Source organism: Melanostigma gelatinosum (assembly GCF_949748355.1).
Source record: "Melanostigma gelatinosum genome assembly, chromosome: 7".
In the NCBI taxonomy this organism is placed as follows: Eukaryota; Metazoa; Chordata; class Actinopteri; order Perciformes; family Zoarcidae; genus Melanostigma; species Melanostigma gelatinosum.
Genome location: NC_136640.1, coordinates 17828299 through 17852053, shown reverse-complemented (window position 1 = coordinate 17852053; position 23755 = coordinate 17828299). Strand labels below are relative to the sequence as shown.

The 23755-nt window shown below is 41.4% G+C and overlaps 3 protein-coding genes across 3 annotated transcripts; all 3 read right to left on the bottom strand.

The window, feature by feature from the left end:
* Window positions 1-6192: 6192 nt before the first annotated feature.
* LOC306779681 (olfactory receptor 52B2-like) lies at window positions 6193-7134 on the bottom strand (the record flags this gene model as incomplete). The annotated part of the gene is made up of 1 exon (XM_079271658.1): window positions 6193-7134. One exon carries the CDS (start codon window positions 7132-7134, stop codon window positions 6193-6195), a length of 942 nt encoding a protein of 313 aa, XP_079127784.1.
* Window positions 7135-11360: 4226 nt separating this feature from the next.
* Window positions 11361-12296, bottom strand: LOC306779680 (olfactory receptor 52B2-like; the record flags this gene model as incomplete). Its single annotated transcript, XM_079271657.1, has 1 exon — window positions 11361-12296. One exon carries the CDS (start codon window positions 12294-12296, stop codon window positions 11361-11363), a length of 936 nt encoding a protein of 311 aa, XP_079127783.1.
* A 3074-nt stretch (window positions 12297-15370) lies between these two features.
* On the bottom strand, window positions 15371-16312 carry LOC306779679 (olfactory receptor 52B2-like; the record flags this gene model as incomplete). The annotated part of the gene is made up of 1 exon (XM_079271656.1): window positions 15371-16312. One exon carries the CDS (start codon window positions 16310-16312, stop codon window positions 15371-15373), a length of 942 nt encoding a protein of 313 aa, XP_079127782.1.
* Between the last annotated feature and the right edge of the window lie 7443 nt (window positions 16313-23755).

Here is a 23755-nt window from a genome sequence, read left to right as displayed (position 1 = left end):
AACGCCTGAAGTAGTCTCTCGGAGACTCTAGCCTTTCCTGGGAAATGGCAAAGGTGCCGAGGGTGGCAGAAGCTGGGTCGGTGTACAGGGAGTACTCCTCCCTAAGGGCGTGACAAAGGGATGAAGAGCAGTCGCGGATGCTCGGCTGGAGCGTTTCCACGAAAGCGTGGACACTTCGCGCTGTGGTTTTCCACACTAGCTTTAGCTTTTCGCGCGATGAGGGGCGCGATAGGTCGAGGAGGCAGCGATCGATCTCCCTTAGGTAGTCATCGATGCTCGAGTCGTGATTATCGGGATCGAAGCGCTCTACGTCTTTTACCAGAGACTCAATCTGTCGAGTACGCAGGCCTCCAAGGTTGATGGGGCCTGAGCCGTCCGAGTCGTCTGAGTCTCCATACTCGCGATGGTGGTAACGACTATCATCCTCCCTCCCTGAGGGGGATGGGGTCAGTTCTTGCCGCACGCGTGAACTGCGTGGAGGATTGCGTTCGCCTGAGGTGGTTTTGAAGCCACCTGGGCCGACTAGGACCTGGTGTTGGTCCTCTCTCCTCCTGGTTGGGGATGTCGCTTTCAAGAAATGCAAGGTGGTTCGGGTCTCGGGGAATGAGGGAGCCGAGACCAAGAAATGACTGGGCTGAAAGGCTCGATAGGGGGTAGCAGTACCTACCGGGGTTGCTGGAACACTTTGAAGCGCTTTCAGTTTGTCATCACTCTCTAATGCTTTAGAGAGTTCTAGGTTGACCTCTCTGAGGTCACTGCGCAGGCTACTATTTTCTGACTGTAGGGCTCTACAGTCACGTGACAACTCCTGAACCTCTGTTCGGAGTGTCCAGATCTCGCGTTGCTGCTCGTCGCTCTGTGCCCGGGTTCGGGCAGCTTGCAGCTGCATTTTCTGATGGTAGATGAGCAGTATTTCGCCGATTACGTCCTGAATCAGGCGCTCTCTGTTACCTGCTGGGTTATTTACATAAGCCACCAGCTGCTCTAATTGCTCGTCGCATAGGACAGCAGTGTATTTTGCAAAGTACTCTCTTTCCTTTGCTGTGAGTCCAAGGACATCAGCCACTGCATCTCGTAATGCGGAGTCTTCTGAAGCTACAGCTCCAGGAATGGGGGATTTCTCGTCGCTCATTCTCTCTAATGAGCACGACTCCCAGTAGTTGTTAATTCCCTAGTGTTAGAACGGAAACTGTTAGTGTTTACGGTTCTCAGTGAAATGTCTAGTTCTGTAACTTAGGATTTCTACTGTTAGGTGTTAATTACTGTTAGTGTTACGGTTCATGCAGGCGCACAGTGAAATGTCTAGCTCTGTGACTTACGTTTCTACTGTTGCTGCTCTGAGGTATCACTACTGCTTTGCAGCCAGAGGTGCGAAAATGCTAATGTGGTTTAGCACTTTGGGCCTGTGACAGCTGTGTGTAACTTATTTGGAGGGATTTAAGAAAACAAGCAAGGTATTACAAATAAAACGATCAAATCTACTACACAGCTGGCTGTTAGTTTAAGAAATGAAACGAATAATTAAACCTGGAAACGAAATAAAATTTCGAGAAGGGAATTAAAGATTAAGATTAAAAATCTGGATTTAAAATCAAAAATTTAATTACAATAAGACAAGATTTTGAAGATCAAAGCCTACCTATTTTGGGAAATAAGTTTCAGGAATTTGGATCATTCAAAAGAAGAAAAAAAATAATTTTTCGGAAAAAATATTTTTTTGGAAAATTAATTATTCAAAAATAATTATGGATTACTGTGCATATATACTGTAACAAAACTGGAATAACGTACCCTCACACGGGGCACCATTATGTTGGGAACTAAAGGAGCGGGTTTGGGTTATCAGCATTTAAGAAACTGAATTCTTGACATCAATAGAATTATTGATGTATGTAACAATTATTAATGATTATTAATATAAACGGGGCACCACCCTGCGAACAGGGACCAATAACCAAACGATAAAACTAAGTCTCATAATTAGTAGTCACTCATAATGTCAATAGTCTGCGTATGACTATACATTCAGTGACAGTGAAGGTTTTTAAGTTCGAGCACCGGCTACTACATACAGTCTTATCAAATACATATGCACAAGTAATCACAGACGACTGCTCCTGAAAGTATAACAGAGTTTATTGAATCAAAATAATAAATGATCAAATCAATTAATATTGCAACCAACAAACATTATCATACAATTTTATATGCCTAAACTAAAGAATGAATAAAATGGATGAGGGTGTATGTCTGTGTGTGTATGTGTATGTGTGTGTGTGTGGGTCTGTGGGTGAACAGGAAGGAGTCTTACAGCTACGCTAAAGACTACAAAGATGGCGGCGTCGAGTGACGCTGGCCAAAGGGGAGGGGCCTTAAGAACTACAGCTAGAAACTACAAAGATGGCGGAGTCGAGGGACCCGGACAAAATGGCAGAATGGGGCTGCTGTGCGTAATTCACGTTTGCCTGGGCAGCACGTGATGTGAGGCGCTCGTTTGAACGAGGTTCCCCAGGGGTAGAATTCGGAGCTGTGTGTGTGTGTGTTTCGTGAAAGGAGGAAAGAGAAAAAAGGTGGGGGCTCATGAATCAGACTTCTGCGCGCGGTGCGCGTTGTAGTGAGCCTGAGTTGGCTGGCTCTATCACGCATAAATATACCGCTGTCGTCTTGAGAACTGCCGGTCACTTATGCCGTGATAAACCACGCACCTCAGCTCACTCACCGAGTCGAGTTAATGAAAAGAGAACTTCCACACGGAGTGGAAGACAATGAATGAAATTAATCCCAAAGAAACAGTCATAGTTGATACACAAATACAGCGGCGCTTCTCTGCGCCGTAATGATTGCGTAATACCTCAATATCACGCGACAGTCTTAAACACACAAAAACACGGGAATATCAACATATAAATGAATGGCCTGAATTAAACTTAAGTTAATTTAAGCTAAGCTATGCCCAAATGCCAAGAATCTTACTTGTAGATGCTTCGTTGCAACGTGGAAGTGTTTGTGGCAAAGCTGTCCGTTTTCCTCGTCGGGAAGGGGGACAGGGGGGAGCTTGCGGGTCGGCGCGGCTTTGCAGCGGGCGCTGTGTGTCGCGCGGCGGTGAGCTGGCGCGGCTTCGGTCCGTTAGCGTGGCTCTGGAGCAAACGCAGGTCCGGTCTGTACTCGCTGCAGGGAGAACAGTTAACTTCGGATGAGACGACGTGTCTGCGCGTCTTGCCGGGAATCCTCGGTCACGAGAGGAGCGAGGCTTCGTCGGGCTCCTCTGTGCCGGTTTGTGTGCACCAAAAGAAAAAGAAACAAAAAGCGCTGAACTGATCGCTGAAGCAGATTCGTTATCGCGGGCTGTTTCATCCAGCGAAACGGCTTGTCAGGGTTTGAGTAGGGTTGAAGGGCCGTTGCTTCCTCGTGGCCTCGTGCGCGCTGGAGGGGGGAGGAGAGGCCGATGTGTCTTCATGCGTCCAGGACGAAGGTCCGGGCGAAGAGAGCGGTTGTGTGCCTCCTAACTCAACCGAGGTCGAAGGGGGAAAGCTGGTTCTTCTGTGGCCTGGACGGGGGTGTCCGGGCGAAGAGCCTTGTGTGCCTCCTGTTACCCCGGAGGGAGAGTTGGAAAAGCTGGATTCTCTGTGGCCTGGACAGGGGGGGGGTCCGGGCGAAGAGAGCGGTTGTGTGCCTCCTAACTCAACCGAGGTCGAAGGGGGAAAAGCTGGATTCTCTGTGGCCTGGACGGGGGGGGGGGTCCGGGCGAAGAGAGCGGTTGTGTGCCTCCTAACTCAACCGAGGTCGAAGGGGGAAAAGCTGGATTCTCTGTGGCCTGGACGGGGGGGGGGGTCCGGGCGAAGAGAGCGGTTGTGTGCCTCCTAACTCAACCGAGGTCGAAGGGGGAAAGCCTAGAAGTGTGAACTAAAAACAGTTTTATAGAACATCGGCTGAACCACAGGGGTCCTGGGGTCTCTTGGCTCTCGGCCAATGAGATTGCCGCGGTTACCATGGTTATTTGGGGGGGGGGGAATTCACACCTGAGTGTGAAATCCCTTTGCTCTCCTCAAACTACAAGTCAGGATGAGACCTTTGCTTGAAAAAGCGAAGGCCCGATTGTCTTTGTCCACAGCACATGTTTAAGCCACATGGTCAGAGCCCAACATCAGTATAGATTTAAATTAGTGCTGGGCAAGTTAACGTGTTAATTTCGCGTTAACGCATTCATTAAATAAGTTTTTTTGTTTTGTTGTTTTTAACTGAAAGACAAGAGACAATACATATACATAACAACAAGAGGATGACAAGAACAGTGGGATAAAAGCCAGCAAACATCCTACAGTCAGACTGTCTCATGTTTGTCGTTTTGAATTAGAGATATGATGTCCCTTCAGGGTTGCCGTAGAGAAAAGGCGACTTCCGCTGCTCTTCCTGGAGACTACTGTACATCGCTGCGGTAAAGTCAGCAGACACTCCGATCTCCGTGGTCAACTCAGCAGACACTTACATGTTCGTGCACCTATGCTGAAATCCACGGTCGTGTCGTTGTTCTTGTAACAATCAGTGGTAGGCAAGTGTAAAAAATAATGATTATCCAAAAACAATGTGTCTTTGTATGTGATGTTAAACACAATCTCACTTCAGGGTTTAACTCAATTACACAAGATAAATGTATCATCAGAGAAGACACAGTTGTGAAGAGTGTGATGAACGCAGATGACCCCCACCCCCATTGACGTAACCAGGGTTATCTCTGCTTGGGCTGTTTAACATTAAGCCTGCACTACAAACGGGAGGTGGGGTTTAAAGGAAGAGGGGCTTCGGAGGCAGAGAAATCTCATGAAAGACACTGTTCTATTGCATGATGGGAAGTGGAGGATGCAGTGTTTTTAGAGCATGTCCCTTACGAAGTAATTAAAGTCTGACTTGTCTTTTTTTTCTTCTTTTTTTTAAACTGTCTCTTGTGAGTCTTTGAACTTTATAGAAGCAAAATAAAATAGATATATATCCTTTTAAAATACATCAGATGAACAGCATCCTGATACGCCTATATGTCTTCCTGCCCAGTGTGTCACAGCACTACAGAGATCCAGCAAATTTACAATCTATAATTGTTTCCACATCTTATTTCATACATTGACATTACTACAGCACAATAATGATTTTATGTCAAATGAGAAATGTGTTCCAGAATGAAACTCTCAACCTGCGATTGTGGCCCTTTTATTTCCTCCGTGTTGAGGAAAAACACATTTAATTTCTTTGAGAAACACTGCAGATTTTCTATATTCCTTTTTATCAATTCTATCATTTGGAGACTATGAGGAGATTCACTGCAGAGACAAAAAATAGAACTGCAGAAAAGAATTAAAGGATGATTTCAGGAAAGAGTAAGTGAAGGAGTTAAACAGTGTTTGTTTCTTGACAATTGATGGTGATTAATTGTATTTGTTCATGCAAACAGCTGTGGAATTAAATACAATTTTGTCAACACAGTGCAAGTTGTTAATATATACTTTTATTGCAATGTCAAGGAAAACATGACCACAATCAGAATCATATTGTTTTAATTTCCACATCAGTAGTCCACCTTACAGTCTACATACATACAATGTACTCAGTGTTGAGACATGCACACAGTTTACACACTTGCTACTGAATTATTTGAAATGGAGCAGAATATTTATTTTTGCATTTCAATACATTTTCACTGCATGTATTTGGTCAGTGCAAGTGCATTCGTACCTGCAGTGAGATACGTTTGCTTTTAGTTTTTGCAACATTGTAACTTTCAGTCAAACATATTACATTATGTACATCTGTCAGCAGTTTTTAAATTATCTGTGATTCACTCGATTGTGCTCAGCGGATGTCATTTTCCTTACCCTTTATTAAAACAGTTTACAGTCTACAGTTTCAACCTTCAGATGAGCAATGATCCAGGCTGTTAATCTGTAACCTGTGAAGTGCTGATGAACACTTACGAACATTCACATGGACAATAAATAGAGAAACGCACAACATATGCATAAGACAAATAATCAACAGGCACGGAGATGTGTAACTTCTCCGTAGTGCTGTAATACACGGCATGTTGTTGCTAGTGGAGCCTTCATTTAAAGGGTATTCTGAAATCATTGTTTGTTTAGGCGACATAATATATAACGCAAGTTTACATTGTGGACGACTCCTCTAATTACAATAGAAAACTGGTTACAACTTAGACAAACAAATATTTATTTTTAGGAACATCACTAGGCTCCGCTTCAGTTCCGTTGTTTTCAGTCCATAAATAATCGGGTCCAAGAAAGGGGGAAACAATAAGACTGATATACCAAGAACCCTTCTAATGTACGGCGATGCACTCTGAATGCGATGAGTAATGAGTGTAAAGGAAGTATTAATTTGTAAGATTAGGAAAACAACTAAATGTGTACCACATGTCTGAAAGGCTTTTTTCCGGGCATCGGGGTGATTAGTCATAACACATGTACGCAAAATCTGTGCATATGTGTAGGCTATTATTGACAGTGGTCCGCCCTGGAGTAAGACGATCGTAAACAACCCATAGTAGTTGTTTATTCTGGTGTCCTCACAGATCAGTTTAGACAATGATGGATTGTTACAGTACAAATCCACTATATTTGTCCTGCAAATTTTGAACCGTGTAAGCAACAAAATCAGAGTGACCATCATTGAGAAATTTATAAACCATATTAAAAAAATAATTATGATGACTTTTTTTGGACTCATGATAGCATTATACCTCAAAGGACAACATATAGCGATGTACCTGTCGTATGCCATGGCACTCAAGATCAGCAAGTTTCCTGTGCCATAGAAATGCATCAGAAAAGCCTGAGTGATGCATGCAGAATGGGAAATCACTCTGTTCTGTGTCACAATGCTGTAAAGAAGATGAGGGAAAAAAGCTGTGGCTCCCAACATGTCACTAATGGGCAAGTTGAACAGGAGCATAAACATGGGCTTGTGTAGATTTTTACTGACAGCAATAGTTGACAGTACACACAAGTTGCAAAAGACAATAATAAGATAGGTGAGTGTGGCCAATAAAAACACTGGATAAATATGAGTAGCACTTATGCCCAATGGTACCAGTGTGAGTAAGTCCATATAAGATGCATTTTTAGACATCGTTATACCGGCTTTATGATGCTGTTGCCTTCAAAATTGAAAAAAGCGTACTCTCACCTGAAAGAAATGTTTTTCTTAACAAGCAATTTTGAAATAAGGGCTATGCATTGATTCAAATGTGCTGCTGGTTGTATACTTGTTGCAGTACATTCTATGATCCTCACCTGTACTGCGCTATAAGGCACAATATAAAAGACTCTGTTATTTATTGCCACTACTTCAAAAACAAAGATGACTCATGGGGTTAGAACAGAATACGTCAGGTGATGCAATTGTTGAAAACAAACTGACATCATGACAGAAGGAAAAGTTCAAACAACGTAGTTGTCTGTGCAACATAATTAATCCTAACACTTTTTTAATCAGCTGTCCCCTGCCTTATGTAAGATATGCCTACATGTTCTATATATTTGGAATTTATATTTCTTGTCCTGTGTTTTTTGATTCTGACCATCTGGATTCGTCCAGTGACTGCTGTGAAAGGACAGCTGACAACATGGGAAAGACCGAGTGACAGCTTGGAGAGACAGCTGACTGGAGGGAACAGACCCCAATGGGGCTGTCATGGGCTAGCTACCCATGGCAGCAGTCCCCAACGCTGATTCAGTTAGTTGGAGACACCCGCTAAATGCTACGACAAGTAAACAAAGGAACATACCCCTAGAGCCTGCGAGAGCGGCGGCGCAAGATGGCTCACATACTGACAACAAGGTAACAGACCTAGGAACGGAAACGACTACGCACAAAGAGAGCACGACACATGCAACAACCACAACAGCAGCAGGACACAAGCTTCAGGTGTGCATTTGTGGTTGGGAGAAAGTAACATCAGCATTAGGCCTGAAGATCCACCAAGGGAGGAAAAAAGTGTTTGAGAGAGCAGAGACATGGGCCTCGCATTGACCAGTACTTCTTACGAAGCAACCAGTCAAATCAGTCGAATGAAGCACAGCGACGGGACACAAACCAAAGTTCGCAGAGCATCAGCACCCCTGTCACTGAGGAGGCAAATACAAGCACAGAAATGTCGGTGGAATGGCCCACCCAACCACAGAGACCTCCAATGGAGAAAAAGATCAAAGGGCACAAACCTGGTGTGAAGTGGCCCAAAGCTGTTGAAAAAAAAGAGTGAGAAACCATCAACAATGATCTATCCAAAATTTTGGAGCAGCAAGTGGGCACTACAACTAGAAAGCTAGAAAAGATGGGCGACATTATTTTTAACTAATTTCTTAAACTAAGTTCTTGTCGTACTTCTCTCTTGATTGTATTGGCCAGTAGTTAACTGTGATTATGCAAAACCTTTTAAAAGCATGTTATACACGGTTGCGGTACATTGTACATAAATATACAGTAAAACTTTGGGAATTCATTATTATTGCAGTTTTGCAATAAAACAAAGGAGAATTAATTGATAAAATGATCAATCAATGATTACTTGAGGATTCATTTAATGCAAATCAGTGTACAGTCACTGCAAAGTATTTTAGCTTGTTCAAATCAGGCACATTCATTGATATTTAGCAAGATTACATTATCTGCTTCTTCTGCATTAATAAATATGACAATGTCCCAATAAAACGTTCATGGAGACAATGGAATATCATAAGTTAGAAATTAACTGTGTAGAATATTTGTAAGGTATCTACATGGTCATGAAATTAAGGTGTGCTATATTGCATTTGACCACAGTGTGGAGACAAAGTATAGTTCAGCATGGCTCTGTAAGAATGATTATCAAAAGACTGATTCGATTCTTTTTTACTTTTGAGGATTTATTTTAATCCGCAGCACTCTTAAAGATTGTATTCATCATAGTTGTCTCCATTGGCATGAAGTAGGCAGGTGTGCTACTCTCTTAGGACATTGAAAGACTCAAATATTGTGAATACGCAACATCAACAAATTCAGCTTCATTTCAGTTAACTTCAACTTGCTGAGGTGGCTCCAGCTGATTGTTTTTGCCTTTACTATAGTATTGACAAAAATAGACAGGATATTGGGGAGAGAAAGTGGCCGACAAGCAGCAAAGGGCCGGGGGTTGGACCCCAACCCACGCTGCTTTGTCAAGGCAATGCAAGGCAAGTTTATTTGTACAGCACATTTCAACAACAAGGTAATTCAAAGTGCTTCACATAAAACCATTAAAAGCATCAAACAAAAGGCAAACGAAAAGGAGATTTTATTTATTAAGAACATTCATTGAAACAATAAAAACAGTCATTAAAACATACAAAAACAGTGTCAGAAATAAAATACAGTAGTAAAATGCAGAAATGCAGGAAATTGATTAATATATTCATTAAATCTGGTTCAATTAAAGGCAGCAGCAAACAGAAAAGTCTTCAATCTTGATTTAATTAAAGGAGCTGAGGGTCTCAGTAGACCTGCAGCTTTCTGGGACTTTGTTCCAGATATGTGGAGCAGAAAAACTGAACGACTCATTTAATAATTTTAATAACTCTACAATTTAAAGCAGTCTGCAGGCATTACTTTAATGGGCATGATCAGAATCACATTTATTGGCCTATTACGTCTAAACATTTGACTCCGGTTTCCAGTTTCTCTACACACAGTGTCAAAAAGAAATGTGCAGGAAGATACATATACACATCCATTGCCAAAACAAGGACAGTCAGGCTAAACAAAGACAGGCTAACATAAACACATCACTGTTGTGTACAGTTATTATGCACTTATAATTATAATGTAATAGGGTTCTTTAGATGATATAATTAGCAGCTGATCTAAACCTATTTCTATCAAAATGATTCTTTCTCTTCATTGAGATCAAGTGCTACAATGTAAAACAGCAAAGATTCTGTTGTGTTTGTTTTCAGGTTTATCTGGAGCCACATATCATATACTTTCTTTGAGTTTACTAAAACCAGATTTTTGTTTTGCTGGTGTTAGTTCACTCCAGCTTTGGTGTGCTTTATAGACATACCTGGCTCCTTACTAGCTTTATGTGGTTCAGGGCTGGCCTCCCCTCTGCACTGACCTCAAAAGACATACGAGGACAGCATATCACACAAAATGTAACGGATCCATACAGTGTTGAATCAACGGAGAGCAGATTCAAAAAGATTCAGTGTGTACCGATGGTGCCCTCTGCTGTTTTTGTATTGCGAATGCATACAATACTACAGTTACGTGTTCAGTGCAACTTTGGCAAGGCTTGAATGGAAGGATATGACATTCCTCTATGTTTTAATTACAAACGGATAACCCTGGGACTTCAATTTGACTGCTTAACTAGCACAATGTAAGTCTGTGTGTGAGTCATCATGGCATAACGTGGTCCTGGAGACACAGAAGCAGTTTTAAGGTACTTTTGCCAGGTGTTTGCATTTGTCGACAGATGTTTTTTCACGGTAATAATGTCCCAACCGTCCAAGATGGTCTCTATTTTTCTTTTTCTGTTCTACAAACAGCACTCTTCTCCTACTTAGGTCATGTACTGTATTTGAATCACAGTTTTAAATTCCTAATCCAATAAGTTTCACCTGCTCAAATCAAACAAGTCTCATGTAACTCAAAATTCAGGTGGTCTTGTTTATTTCATATGCCTCAGTGTCTCACAAACTTTGGTTAGGCAACCTTTTGAGAGGAGAAAACACAACGTGTAGTAACAAAATATCACCACATGGTCACAGCAAACTTTGATGAGACGCTAGAATCATGGCTTTACCTTTTAACATATTAGATTAAGTTAAACTATTTGGCATTTGCAAAAGAATGCAATTAAATCATAACTGTATATCAGCTGTTAGCTGCTATTGGTATATATTTGGACTGTTTCATATAATATATACATTACATTACTGACAAACACTGGTGAATTATTTATAAAAGTGTTTGTATACTGCTGGAGGACAAAAAATAACAAGGTCATAGAGGTGACTTGAAATTGCTTTTCATGCATAGTAGTAGAATAATAATAATAATGCAATGATGAGTTATGCACTAATAATGTGGCAGTAATTATTTAGCATTACTTTGTACAATCATCAGTCAAAAGTGAATGACTGTTAAACACAACTGTACTGTAGTTTTCATATGCGTTACAATTCTTCACAAACTTGAACTTTACATGAAAATAAAGCCAAATTTACAGGGTTTTGATGGGAAGATTCAATTTAGTAACAACAAATTTATTTATAAGGTAGCAAGACAAATAAAACAGTCGCTGTCAGAACTGAAATACATTTTAGCTTTCTGCATTCTTAAAATGGAAGGATTTTATTCCTAAAAAAGTGCACTACTTTTTCTTTAATTTCTTTTGTTTTCAGTCCATAGATGATTGGATTCAGTGTCGGTGGGAAAATTAAAGCCGATACCCCCATGAACCTCCTTAAATGTGGTGATATGTTCTTTATTCTGTACGAAATGATGGTGAAAAGACCCAGACACTCCAAGAGGAGAAAAACTGTCAGATGTGTCGCACACGTCTGCAGAGCTTTGGCTTTTGTGTCGGATCTTTTGGATCTGAAGCATGCAACAAGGATCTGTAGATATGTGTACAAAATCATCCCGTTACAAAACACTTGTGTAATAGCGACCATAAGAAGCCCATAAATGTTATTGATGGTTGTGTTGGCACAGACCAGAGTCAGCAAAGATGGATTATCACAGTAAGGGTGTGTCAATTCAGATCGACAGCGGGGTAAACGCAAAAGCAGAAAAAAGAGCACAATTACCAGAACTAAACAACTCATCCACACAACTGTGATTATTCTCATAATGTGACCATAAGTCATAACAGTGTTATATTTCAAAGGGCAACATATGGCAATGTATCTATCATATGCCATAGCACTCAGAATGATCACTGTACCTGTTGCATAGATGTGGATAAAGAATGCTTGGGCAACACAAAATGAGTATTGCATTGTCTTTCTGTCTGTCAGGATTCCATTGATCATGTGTAGGAAGAATGCTGAGGAGCCTATAAGGTCGTTGATGGGAAGGTTCAGCAGAATTAGGTACATTGGCTTATGCAGAGATTTGCTCAGTACAATAGTGAGGATTAGAATGAGGTTGCAGAAAAGTATGATCATGTAGCTGAGAGTTGCAAAAAGAAATGCAGGAAAGACATTTTCAGAGGAGATGTTAAAGCGATGTAGCACCACAACAGATGATGTGTTGTACAGGTTTTCCATCTTGATGCTCTTCCGTCCTAGAACATTGAAAAGATGCTAAATATTTCCTCATTAGGTAGCCTAGCTATTCATACACAATATCAATTTAGCAAGATTATGAGAGACTTAATAAGACAAGAAATGTGTACAGAGATAATGTTGTAAAAAGATTGTTGTCGTATGACTAAGGACAGAATTTACCAAATTAAATCCTGAATACGTCCACGCCACGTCACTTTCAGTCCACATTCATCATATGTTATATATGCTACTGTACATAAATAACAATTTATAGTTTTAGGGTTTCACTGCTTTGCACATACAAATCCAGGAACAAAATACACAGAGAGGGTATACAGAAAACTACATGAACATGTAGTGGATCATCCCTACCTAGTACTGGCAACAATGACCAACTGGTAAGATGTTCAGAGGAAGAAGCCGCTTTATATGAGTGATTCCTTCTGAACACAAGGCAGCTCTCTGGAGTCTTCTGGTTTACCATGACGTTTATCTTTAGAGTGTTATGGCAATGACTTAAGCAGTGGCTCACAAGGGTCTTTGGAAGAACATCATATTTATTAGTTACCCTACTATCACCCACACATTAATATAAAGGAAAAAAATACATTTTAATATTAACAAAGCTAATTTAAGTGACTTGAATAATTTGTGTTTTTTGATTTCTGATATAGATCATGTTTTTGATCCCCTAGTTTTCCATAGGATGGCAGAGAAACGATCCGTACAGTTCTGGTAAACAACAAAGCTGACCTTGGTTTCCACCCAGCGTGGCCCTTTATGGGGAACCGGGTTTTAAAATATAAAGTGACATTTCTAAACTACTCTTTATTTATTGTAAGAAATGGCTGCACATAAGACAAGACAGTGCTTTCTCTGACAATGAAAAACACAAGACACAAGTTTCAAACTTACAGCATTCAGATGGAATGACTTTTTTTATTTATTACAAGCTTTCACATTATAAGAACAGTGAGCAAAAGACAAATAAGAAACAAAAAGCAAACAAATATGAGGTCGTGAGAATATCAGTATAGATTTAAATTAGTGCTGGGCAAGTTAACGTGTTAATTTCGCGTTAACGCATTCATTAAATAAGTTTTTTTGTTTTGTTGTTTTTAACTGAAAGACAAGAGACAATACATATACATAACAACAAGAGGATGACAAGAACAGTGGGATAAAAGCCAGCAAACATCCTACAGTCAGACTGTCTCATGTTTGTCGTTTTGAATTAGAGATATGATGTCCCTTCAGGGTTGCCGTAGAGAAAAGGCGACTTCCGCTGCTCTTCCTGGAGACTACTGTACATCGCTGCGGTAAAGTCAGCAGACACTCCGATCTCCGTGGTCAACTCAGCAGACACTTACATGTTCGTGCACCTATGCTGAAATCCACGGTCGTGTCGTTGTTCTTGTAACAATCAGTGGTAGGCAAGTGTAAAAAATAATGATTATCCAAAAACAATGTGTCTTTGTATGTGATGTTAAACACAATCTCACTTCAGGGTTTAACTCAATTACACAAGATAAATGTATCATCAGAGAAGACACAGTTGTGAAGAGTGTGATGAACGCAGATGACCCCCACCCCCATTGACGTAACCAGGGTTATCTCTGCTTGGGCTGTTTAACATTAAGCCTGCACTACAAACGGGAGGTGGGGTTTAAAGGAAGAGGGGCTTCGGAGGCAGAGAAATCTCATGAAAGACACTGTTCTATTGCATGATGGGAAGTGGAGGATGCAGTGTTTTTAGAGCATGTCCCTTACGAAGTAATTAAAGTCTGACTAGTCTTTTTTTTCTTCTTTTTTTTAAACTGTCTCTTGTGAGTCTTTGAACTTTATAGAAGCAAAATAAAATAGATATATATCCTTTTAAAATACATCAGATGAACAGCATCCTGATACGCCTATATGTCTTCCTGCCCAGTGTGTCACAGCACTACAGAGATCCAGCAAATTTACAATCTATAATTGTTTCCACATCTTATTTCATACATTGACATTACTACAGCACAATAATGATTTTATGTCAAATGAGAAATGTGTTCCAGAATGAAACTCTCAACCTGCGATTGTGGCCCTTTTATTTCCTCCGTGTTGAGGAAAAACACATTTAATTTCTTTGAGAAACTGCAGATTTTCTATATTCCTTTTTATCAATTCTATCATTTGGAGACTATGAGGAGATTCACTGCAGAGACAAAAAATAGAACTGCAGAAAAGAATTAAAGGATGATTTCAGGAAAGAGTAAGTGAAGGAGTTAAACAGTGTTTGTTTCTTGACAATTGATGGTGATTAATTGTATTTGTTCATGCAAACAGCTGTGGAATTAAATACAATTTTGTCAACACGGTGCAAGTTGTTAATATATACTTTTATTGCAATGTCAAGGAAAACATGACCACAATCAGAATCATATTGTTTTAATTTCCTCATCAGTAGTCCACCTTACAGTCTACATACATACAATGTACTCAGTGTTGAGACATGCACACAGTTTACACACTTGCTACTGAATTATTTGAAATGGAGCAGAATATTTATTTTTGCATTTCAATACATTTTCACTGCATGTATTTGGTCAGTGCAAGTGCATTCGTACCTGCAGTGAGATACGTTTGCTTTTAGTTTTTGCAACTTTGTAACTTTCAGTCAAACATATTACATTATGTACATCTGTCAGCAGTTTTTAAATTATCTGTGATTCACTCGATTGTGCTCAGCGGATGTCATTTTCCTTACCCTTTATTAAAACAGTTTACAGTCTACAGTTTCAACCTTCAGATGAGCAATGATCCAGGCTGTTAATCTGTAACCTGTGAAGTGCTGATGAACACTTACGAACATTCACATGGACAATAAATAGAGAAACGCACAACATATGCATAAGACAAATAATCAACAGGCACGGAGATGTGTAACTTCTCCGTAGTGCTGTAATACACGGCATGTTGTTGCTGGTGGAGCCTTCATTTAAAGGGTATTCTGAAATCATTGTTTGTTTCGGCAACATAATATATAATGCAAGTTTACATTGTGGACGACTCCTCTAATTACAATAGAAAACTGGTTACAACTTAGACAAACAAATATTTCTTTTTAGGGACATCACTAGGCTCCGCTTAAGTTCCGTTGTTTTCAGTCCATAAATAATCGGGTCCAAGAAAGGGGGAAACAATAAGACTGATATACCAAGAACCCTTCTAATGTACGGCGATGCACTCTGAATGCGATGAGTAATGAGTGTGAAGGTAGTATTAATTTGTAAGATTAGGAAAACAACTAAATGTGTACCACATGTCTGAAAGGCTTTTTTCCGGGCATCGGGGTGATTAGTCATGACACATGTACGCAAAATCTGTGCATATGTGTAGGCTATTATTGACAGTGGTCCGCCCTGGATTAAGACGATAGTAAACAACCCATAGTAGTTGTTTATTCTGGTGTCCTCACAGATCAGTTTAGTCAATGATGGATTGTTACAGTACAAATCCACTATATTTGTCCTGCAAATTTTGAACCGTGTAAGCAACAAAATCAGAGTGACCATCATTGAGAAATTTATAAACCATATTAAAAAAATAATTATGATGACTTTTTTTGGACTCATGATAGCATTATACCTCAAAGGACAACATATAGCGATGTACCTGTCGTATGCCATGGCACTCAAGATCAGCAAGTTTCCTGTGCCATAAAAATGAATCAGAAAAGCCTGAGTGATGCATGCAGAATGGGAAATCACTCTGTTCTGTATCACAATGCTGTAAAGAAGATGAGGGAAAAAAGCTGTGGCTCCCAACATGTCACTAATGGGCAAGTTGAACAGGAGCATAAACATGGGCTTGTGTAGATTTTTACTTACAGCAATAGTTGACAGTACACACAAGTTGCAAAAGACAATAATAAGATAGGTGAGTGTGGCCAATAAAAACACTGGATAAATATGAGTAGCACTTATGCCCAATGGTACCAGTGTGAGTAAGTCCATATAAGATGCATTTTTAGACATCGTTATACCGGCTTTATGATGCTGTTGCCTTCAAAATTGAAAAAAAGCATACTCTCACCTGAAAGAAATGTTTTTCTTAACAAGCTATTTTGAAATAAGGGCTATGCATTGATTCAAATGTGCTGCTGGTTGTATACTTGTTGCAGTACATTCTATGATCCTCACCTGTACTGCGCTATAAGGCACAATATAAAAGACTCTGTTATTTATTGCCACTACTTCAAAAACAAAGATGACTCATGGGGTTGGAACAGAATACGTCAGGTGATGCATTTGTTGAAAACAAACTGACATCATGACAGAACGAAAAGTTCAAACAACGTAGTTGTCTGTGCAACATAATTAATCTTAACACTTTTTTTAATCAGCTGTCCCCTGCCTTATGTAAGATATGCCTACATGTTCTATATATTTGGAATTTATATTTGTTGTCCTGTGTTTTTTGATTCTGACCATCTGGATTCGTCCAGTGACTGCTGTGAAAGGACAGCTGACAACATGGGAAAGACCGAGTGACAGCTTGGAGAGACAGCTGACTGGAGGGAACAGACCCCAATGGGGCTGTCATGGGCTAGCTACCCATGGCAGCAGTCCCCAACGCTGATTCAGTTAGTTGGAGACACCTACTAAATGCTACGACAAGTAAACAAAGGAACATACCCCTAGAGTCTGCGAGAGCGGGGGCGCAAGATGGCTCACATACTGACAACACGGTAACAGACCTAGGAACGGAAACGACTACGCACAAAGAGAGCACGACACATGCAACAACCACAACAGCAGCAGGACACAAGCTTCAGGTGTGCATTTGTGGTTGGGAGAAAGTAACATCAGCATTAGGCCTGAAGATCCACCAAGGGAGGAAAAAAGTGTTTGAGAGAGCAGAGACATGGGCCTCGCATTGACCAGTACTTCTTACGACGCAACCAGTCAAATCAGTCGAATGAAGCACAGCGACGGGACACAAACCAAAGTTCGCAGAGCATCAGCACCCCTGTCACTGAGGAGGCAAATACAAGCACAGAAATGTCGGTGGAATGGCCCACCCAACCACAGAGACCTCCAATGGAGAAAAATATCAAAGGGCACAAACCTGGTGTGAAGTGGCCCAAAGCTGTTGAAAAAAAACCAGTTTGAAACCATCAACAATGATCTATCCAAAATTTTGGAGCAGCAAGTGGGCACTACAACTAGAAAGCTAGAAAAGATGGGCGACATTATCTGTAACTATGGAGAGGAGCGCTTTGGGGTTAACAAAGTGAGAAGCAGGAAAACAGTACCAGCACCAGCCAAGTCCAGGAGACAACAAGAAATGGACAAGCTAGTCAGAGAAAGGAGACAGATGAAAAAGCTGTGGAAGAAAGCCTCTGACACAGAGAGAGAAGGCCTTGAACAACTCCAAGCGGACATCAAGAGACGACTGGCAACTTTGCAAAGATCAGAGAACTTGAGGAAACTCCGAAGAAAGAGGGAAAAAACAAGAACACTGTTCTACAAAGATCCTTTCAAGTTCGTCAAAGACCTCTTCGCAAAGGAAAAAAGCGGAACTTTGAAAACATCTAAGCAGGAACTAGAAGAACATCTAGAAAAGGTCCACCATGACAGGAGAAAGCATGAGCAGATGATCATCCCATTTGACATCCCACCAATTAAACCTCCAGCTGTCAACCTGGACACTAGCCCTCCAAAATGGAGCGAAGTAGAGAACGCAGTCCGGCGGGCAAGAGCAGCATCTGCTCCTGGGCCTAATGGAGTACCATACAAGCTCTACAAGAATGCACCGGACGTCCTACGCTTTCTTTGGAGGCTCATGAGGATAGTGTGGCAGAAACAAATAATACCCAAGGCATGGAGAAGGGCTGGAGGTGTGCTAATACCAAAAGAGAAAGATGCATCAGACATTGGTCAATTTCGGCCAATCAGCCTTCTGAACGTGGAGGGGAAAATCTTTTTCAGCATAATATCACAGAGGCTGTCCACTTACCAAGAAAGGAACAAGTACATTGATACATCTGTACAGAAAGTAGGGATTTCAGGAGTCTCTGGTTGCTTGGAGCACACAAGCATGATCTGGCATCAGATCCAAGCAGATAAGAAGGACAAAAGAGACCTCCATGTTGTATTCCTTGATCTGGCAAATGCGTTTGGTTCAGTTCCCCATGAACTTCTCTGGGAATCTTTCAAGTTTTTACATGTACCAGAGCTCATCACCACACTGGTTAAAACCTATTTCCAAGAGGCCTCAAAATGGGTGGTGGGTGGTGAACGAACAACGGCAGGGCTCCGTCTACCACCCATTCGCGCATATATGGACGATATGACAACACTGACCAATACTACACCGTGCACCAAGCGGCTACTTGGAAAGCTTCAGGAGAACATCAAGTGGGCCCGCATGAAAATCAATCCAACCAAGTCTCGAAATATCTCTGTTGTCAAGGGAATGCTTAAAGACACGAGGTTCTGTATTGGCGATGACCCACTACCAACAGTATCTGAGCAGCCTCTCAAAAGCCTGGGCAGATGGTACAATGCAAGCCTCAAGGACAAAGAGCAGGTGCAACAACTAAGGCAAGAAATTATCAACAACCTGGAGAACATCAATAAGGCCGCATTGCCTGGAAAACTGAAGCTCTGGTGCCTACAATTTGGACTCCTCCCTCGGACAATGTGGCCACTCACTGTCTATGAGGTCCCGATAACAACTGTGGAGAAGATGGAGCGAACCATCACCTCGTACGTGAAAAAGTGGCTCGGTGTCCCACGATGTCTAACTAACATCAGCCTCTATGACAAAGGGGTCCTGGAACTACCTCTCACTAGTTTGACAGAAGAATACAAGTGTTCGAAAGTCAGACTGCAGATGACGCTGAGGGATTCCAGAGACAAGATTATCAGTAATGCTGCACTGCCCCTAGCAACTGGGCGGAAGTGGAAACCATCCAATGCTGTGCAGCAAGCAACATCAACCCTGAGGCACAAAGACATCGTGGGGCAAGTTCAGCAGGGAAGAGGACGCCTCGGCCTGACGGCAAGTGAACCAACTTGGCGAAAGGCCACAACATCAGAACGGAGGAAATTGGTGGTCGAAGAGGTAGCTTTATCATCAGAGCTACTTATGATGTGCGTCCATCACCCAAGAATCTCCATGTTATGATGTGGGGTGTTTCACGGACCCAAATGCAGACTCAGACAGCAAAGTTCAATTTCAAAACCAAGGTTCGTTTATTTCTCTCAGTCAAGGGAAAAAACAGGAAATGGACAAAGTCAATAGGAGGCGTCTCCACGCCTCCACCCGGTTCCAAGCCGGAGAGGGACTAATCCTGTGGAGCGGCAGACAAAACCGACAGGCAAACTGTCAAACGTCACTACGGAGGCGCGTCCTCACGTTCCGCTCGAATCCTTCGCCGGGAAGAGCCCGTTCCGCGTCCGCGGCTGGCAGGCAGGCTGGATCATCTGTGTGACACCCGAGGCTCCGCACAGGAACGCCAAGACTAAACAGTTGATCTCCGAGGAACGAACTGGAAGGTTTCTACGTACAGGTGAAAACCCGAGGCTCGACACTGTACGGCAGGCAGGTTGAAGAAACGAGAGACAACGTTAGTAACAGGTCTTCAGAGAGTGAACAGCGGGACTACTCACGGGTCGGAATACCAGGTAGGTAAACAGACGGACTGACAACTGGGATGAGAGTGACAGGAGTATTTATTTCAGCTGGAAGCGATCACCGGAGATGAGGCACAGCTGTGCCTACGGAGAGAGGCGCGGCAGTGGGCGGGACTCCTAGGAGGACACTACTAAGGGAAATACAGCAGAGTTAGACTCAAATCCTCACACTCCATCAGTGGTATGGCGAAGACCCAACCTGTGCCCTCTGCCCAACTCCAGCGACTCTCAAACACATCATGGTAAGCTGCAAGACCAGCCTCACGCAAGGCAGATATACCTGGTGGCACAACCAGGTCCTCAAAAGCCTGGCATCAGCGATTGACATCAAGCGGTGTGCGACCAACTCCTTACCCCCGAGAGTAGCCAATTCCCTGAAGGCAACAGCATTTGTCCGAGAAGGACAAAAAGCCCCCAAACATCCTTCCACCAAGCGAGAAACGGGACAATTAATCATGGCCCGTGACTGGAAGATGCCGGTCGACATCGGCCAGCAATTGATCTTTCCTCCAGAGATTGCTGCCACTAACCTCAGGCCAGACCTGGTACTCTGGTCCCCTTCACTGAAGACTGTGTACATCATAGAGCTCACAGTCCCATGGGTGAACGCGTTTGAAGAGGCCGATGTACGTAAGAAGCTACGCTATGCAGAGCTTGCAGCAGAAGCAAAGCAGCGTGGCTGGAACACAAAAAACTGTCCAGTGGAAGTGGGATGCAGAGGATTTGTGGCTTCTTCGACCATCAGACTGCTGAAAGAGCTGGGAAGCCACGGTCAGGCTCTGCGGCAGACCATCAAGGCAGTCTCAGAGGCGGCTGAAAGAAGCAGCCAGTGGCTTTGGATCAAGCGGAATGACCCGTGCCGGGCTCCAAATATGTCAGCATAACCCACTTGAGAATCCCCACCTGTTGACCATTCAGGCGTCTACCATTCTCAATGTTGTCAAGTTTGAGACAGTTGGGCACGGCTCACAAGCTGAGGGCTGATCATCCTGCAGCTGGCCGCCCTTGGGGAGGGTGTATAGTGTTAAATGGCCGAAACACTCAATGACACAAGGGAACATTACTGATGATGTGTTCTGGGCCCAACTGTCCCAAAATTCTACAACATAAACCAAACAAAGATACACCCCACACAAGCTGGAAACCCCCACTTGTAGATCGTCAACCACTCAAAACAAGGTTAATTTCCTGGAAGTGCTCACCACCTTGGCACAAAGGACAGACAAACATCATGTCCTGTGTTTTTTGATTCTGTTGATTTTGAAACATAATGAATAAAGTAAATCCTTAGGCTATTTACTCATGATGTATTGTACATCGGCTCTTTTTTAGGTTTGCCATATGCCAAACTGAATAAACATATGACCATTCTAAGAAGTATTTTTCTTTTTCCAAAAATCCTTTTTCCATACCTTCAATCTTGGAACTTGATATAACAAAACATAGTGTTTTGAGCTTTGACCGCAAATATGCAGACTTCCACAACGTGGCATTCAAGATCAGCAGGAGCCTAAATAAGGACAGCACCAACTTCACTCTATCAAAGAATGGAGGAAACACTTAAATCTATGTATCTCTGGATTTCAGGACTTATGTAACTCTACACATCACCAGACTGTGATTTGGGTAAAATGAATAAATAATGCATGGAAAATGATCAGAGAGGATGGGGATACCAGGAAATGTTTACATTTCAATATACTTTGCAGGATAGCTAACTGACACACTATGTTTCAGTCTAATCTTCAGTATGTACGCTTGCATGTTTGGTGTGAAACTGACGTTCTCTGTATGCATGAGTCTAAGGACAGACTAAGCTCCGGGCTAACAGCAGAGTTCATTGTTTGCTTTGTTTGTTTTTTTGCAATGGTTACAGACTACAGTACTGTTCTCTGAGTAAATGATCAGAGAACTCAGGTAATACCGCTGCATCTTCTTCCTGTGAGGCATTCCATTAGGTGTGAAAGATGCTGATGGAGGAGCAGGTAAAAAGGGGACAAAAAAGTATGTCTGGTGGAGTTAGAAGACTGTTGTGCTCCTGTTAAAAAGTGTCGGGGTCACACTGCTCAGGGCTGCTGGACACATGTTCCTTGCTCGAAAGTAACACGGAAGACAATCATTCTTTCTTCCATAGTGAAACTTGAGACTGTCACCGGTGAGGCGTCTCCCATCGCAGGGAGTCGCTGAGATTTTCATGGCCCTCTGACTTTACCAACAGAAATAAAGGTTGTCTTAGCCTTAAATACCAATGATACAGTTTTATATACAGAACGAAAACGACACTTATTACAACTACCACTTATTTTCACAGTCTTACATTTAAAACTACATTTGGAGCTTCAAATATAACAGTCGGGGCTTAAGCCCCAGAAAAATTACCTGGCAACGCCACTGGATGAGTATACAGTATATTTAGGCCTACTGTTATTTAGAAAGAAATGTTCCTCATTAAATACCGTTTCCATCATCACTTCATTTACAGTATTTTCTGTTTACAAAATGGTTCAGTCTGCCAAAGGAATTAGAGAAGGATTGCAAATAAAGAAAATATTGTACAGTAAGGATCTGCATTCTTTTCATTTTTTTTCTCCTCCCTCAGATTCTTTGTTTATAAAATTATAGTTGACTGTATGTATTTGGTTTTCATCTAACTATGAAATAGGACATCATGAAAGTTAAATTGTTTTTGTGTTGTTGGTTTTGCTGTTTTTTAAATTATTTGTTTTCAATAAATGAAAACCATGAAATACGTATGTTTTAGAATATTTGATTTTCATTCATGGACCACACAGCAAACATCTGTACACCTTGTATATATTTTGAAGTGCATAATAAGTACATACAAATGTGAACACTTCTCTAGAGCAAACATATGCTCTAAAGACATATTTCAGTGCTGAAAGGATCCGTCATTGTTGTGATTCATTTCCACAGTCTTTCTTTCAAAATGAGCTCCTGTCATCGTTTTCCTCATCATCTATTTCCATGACATACAGTAGAACTCGCCAGAAGAGAAATGCTCTTAAACATACAGTATGGTAAGGCTCATAAACATATCTTAACATGGATATTAGAACCTTAACCATTCACAAAGCATGTAATCCTCAAATGGATAAAAGGATATGTAAAGAATGTTTGACATAATTCTCTATAAAGACTCTTTTGGGCTAAAGATTAAGTTATACTGGATTTGAAAGTCAATATTTGTTCAGGATGAATGTAAAATATTTCATATGAAACCCCAAAGCTTTGTTGGAAGGTTTAAATGAATTATGGAAAACCATGAAATATGTGTTAGAATGATTTTATTTGATTAATGGACCACACATCAAACATCTGTACAACTTGTATATATTTTGGACTCTGCAATAATTACAGTGTGATTATTGGATGTAAAATAATTTGCAGACATATGGAGTGCATGATAGGTAAGAAAACATGTGGACACATCTAGCAAACAATATTGAGACATACAATCAAATAAGAACAAGTAAAGACTAAATGCATGAGACCGTTTCACAAAAGGCTTCAAATGAAAATGTGGTGAATGGTGAATTAAGTATTTCCTGCTAAACTATGTGCGGTATGATACTAATATCTCCATTGTACTTAAACAACACAAAGTGCTGTACACCCCAATAGAGACAATCAAGATAATATCGCAATAAAATCTTTTTTTTCAAACTTGTAACAACAAGAAAAAGTCAAGTAGCATATTTGTGTAATTGCAGAAAGATGCACATATTTTCATTAGTCTTAGCATCATCACATGCAATG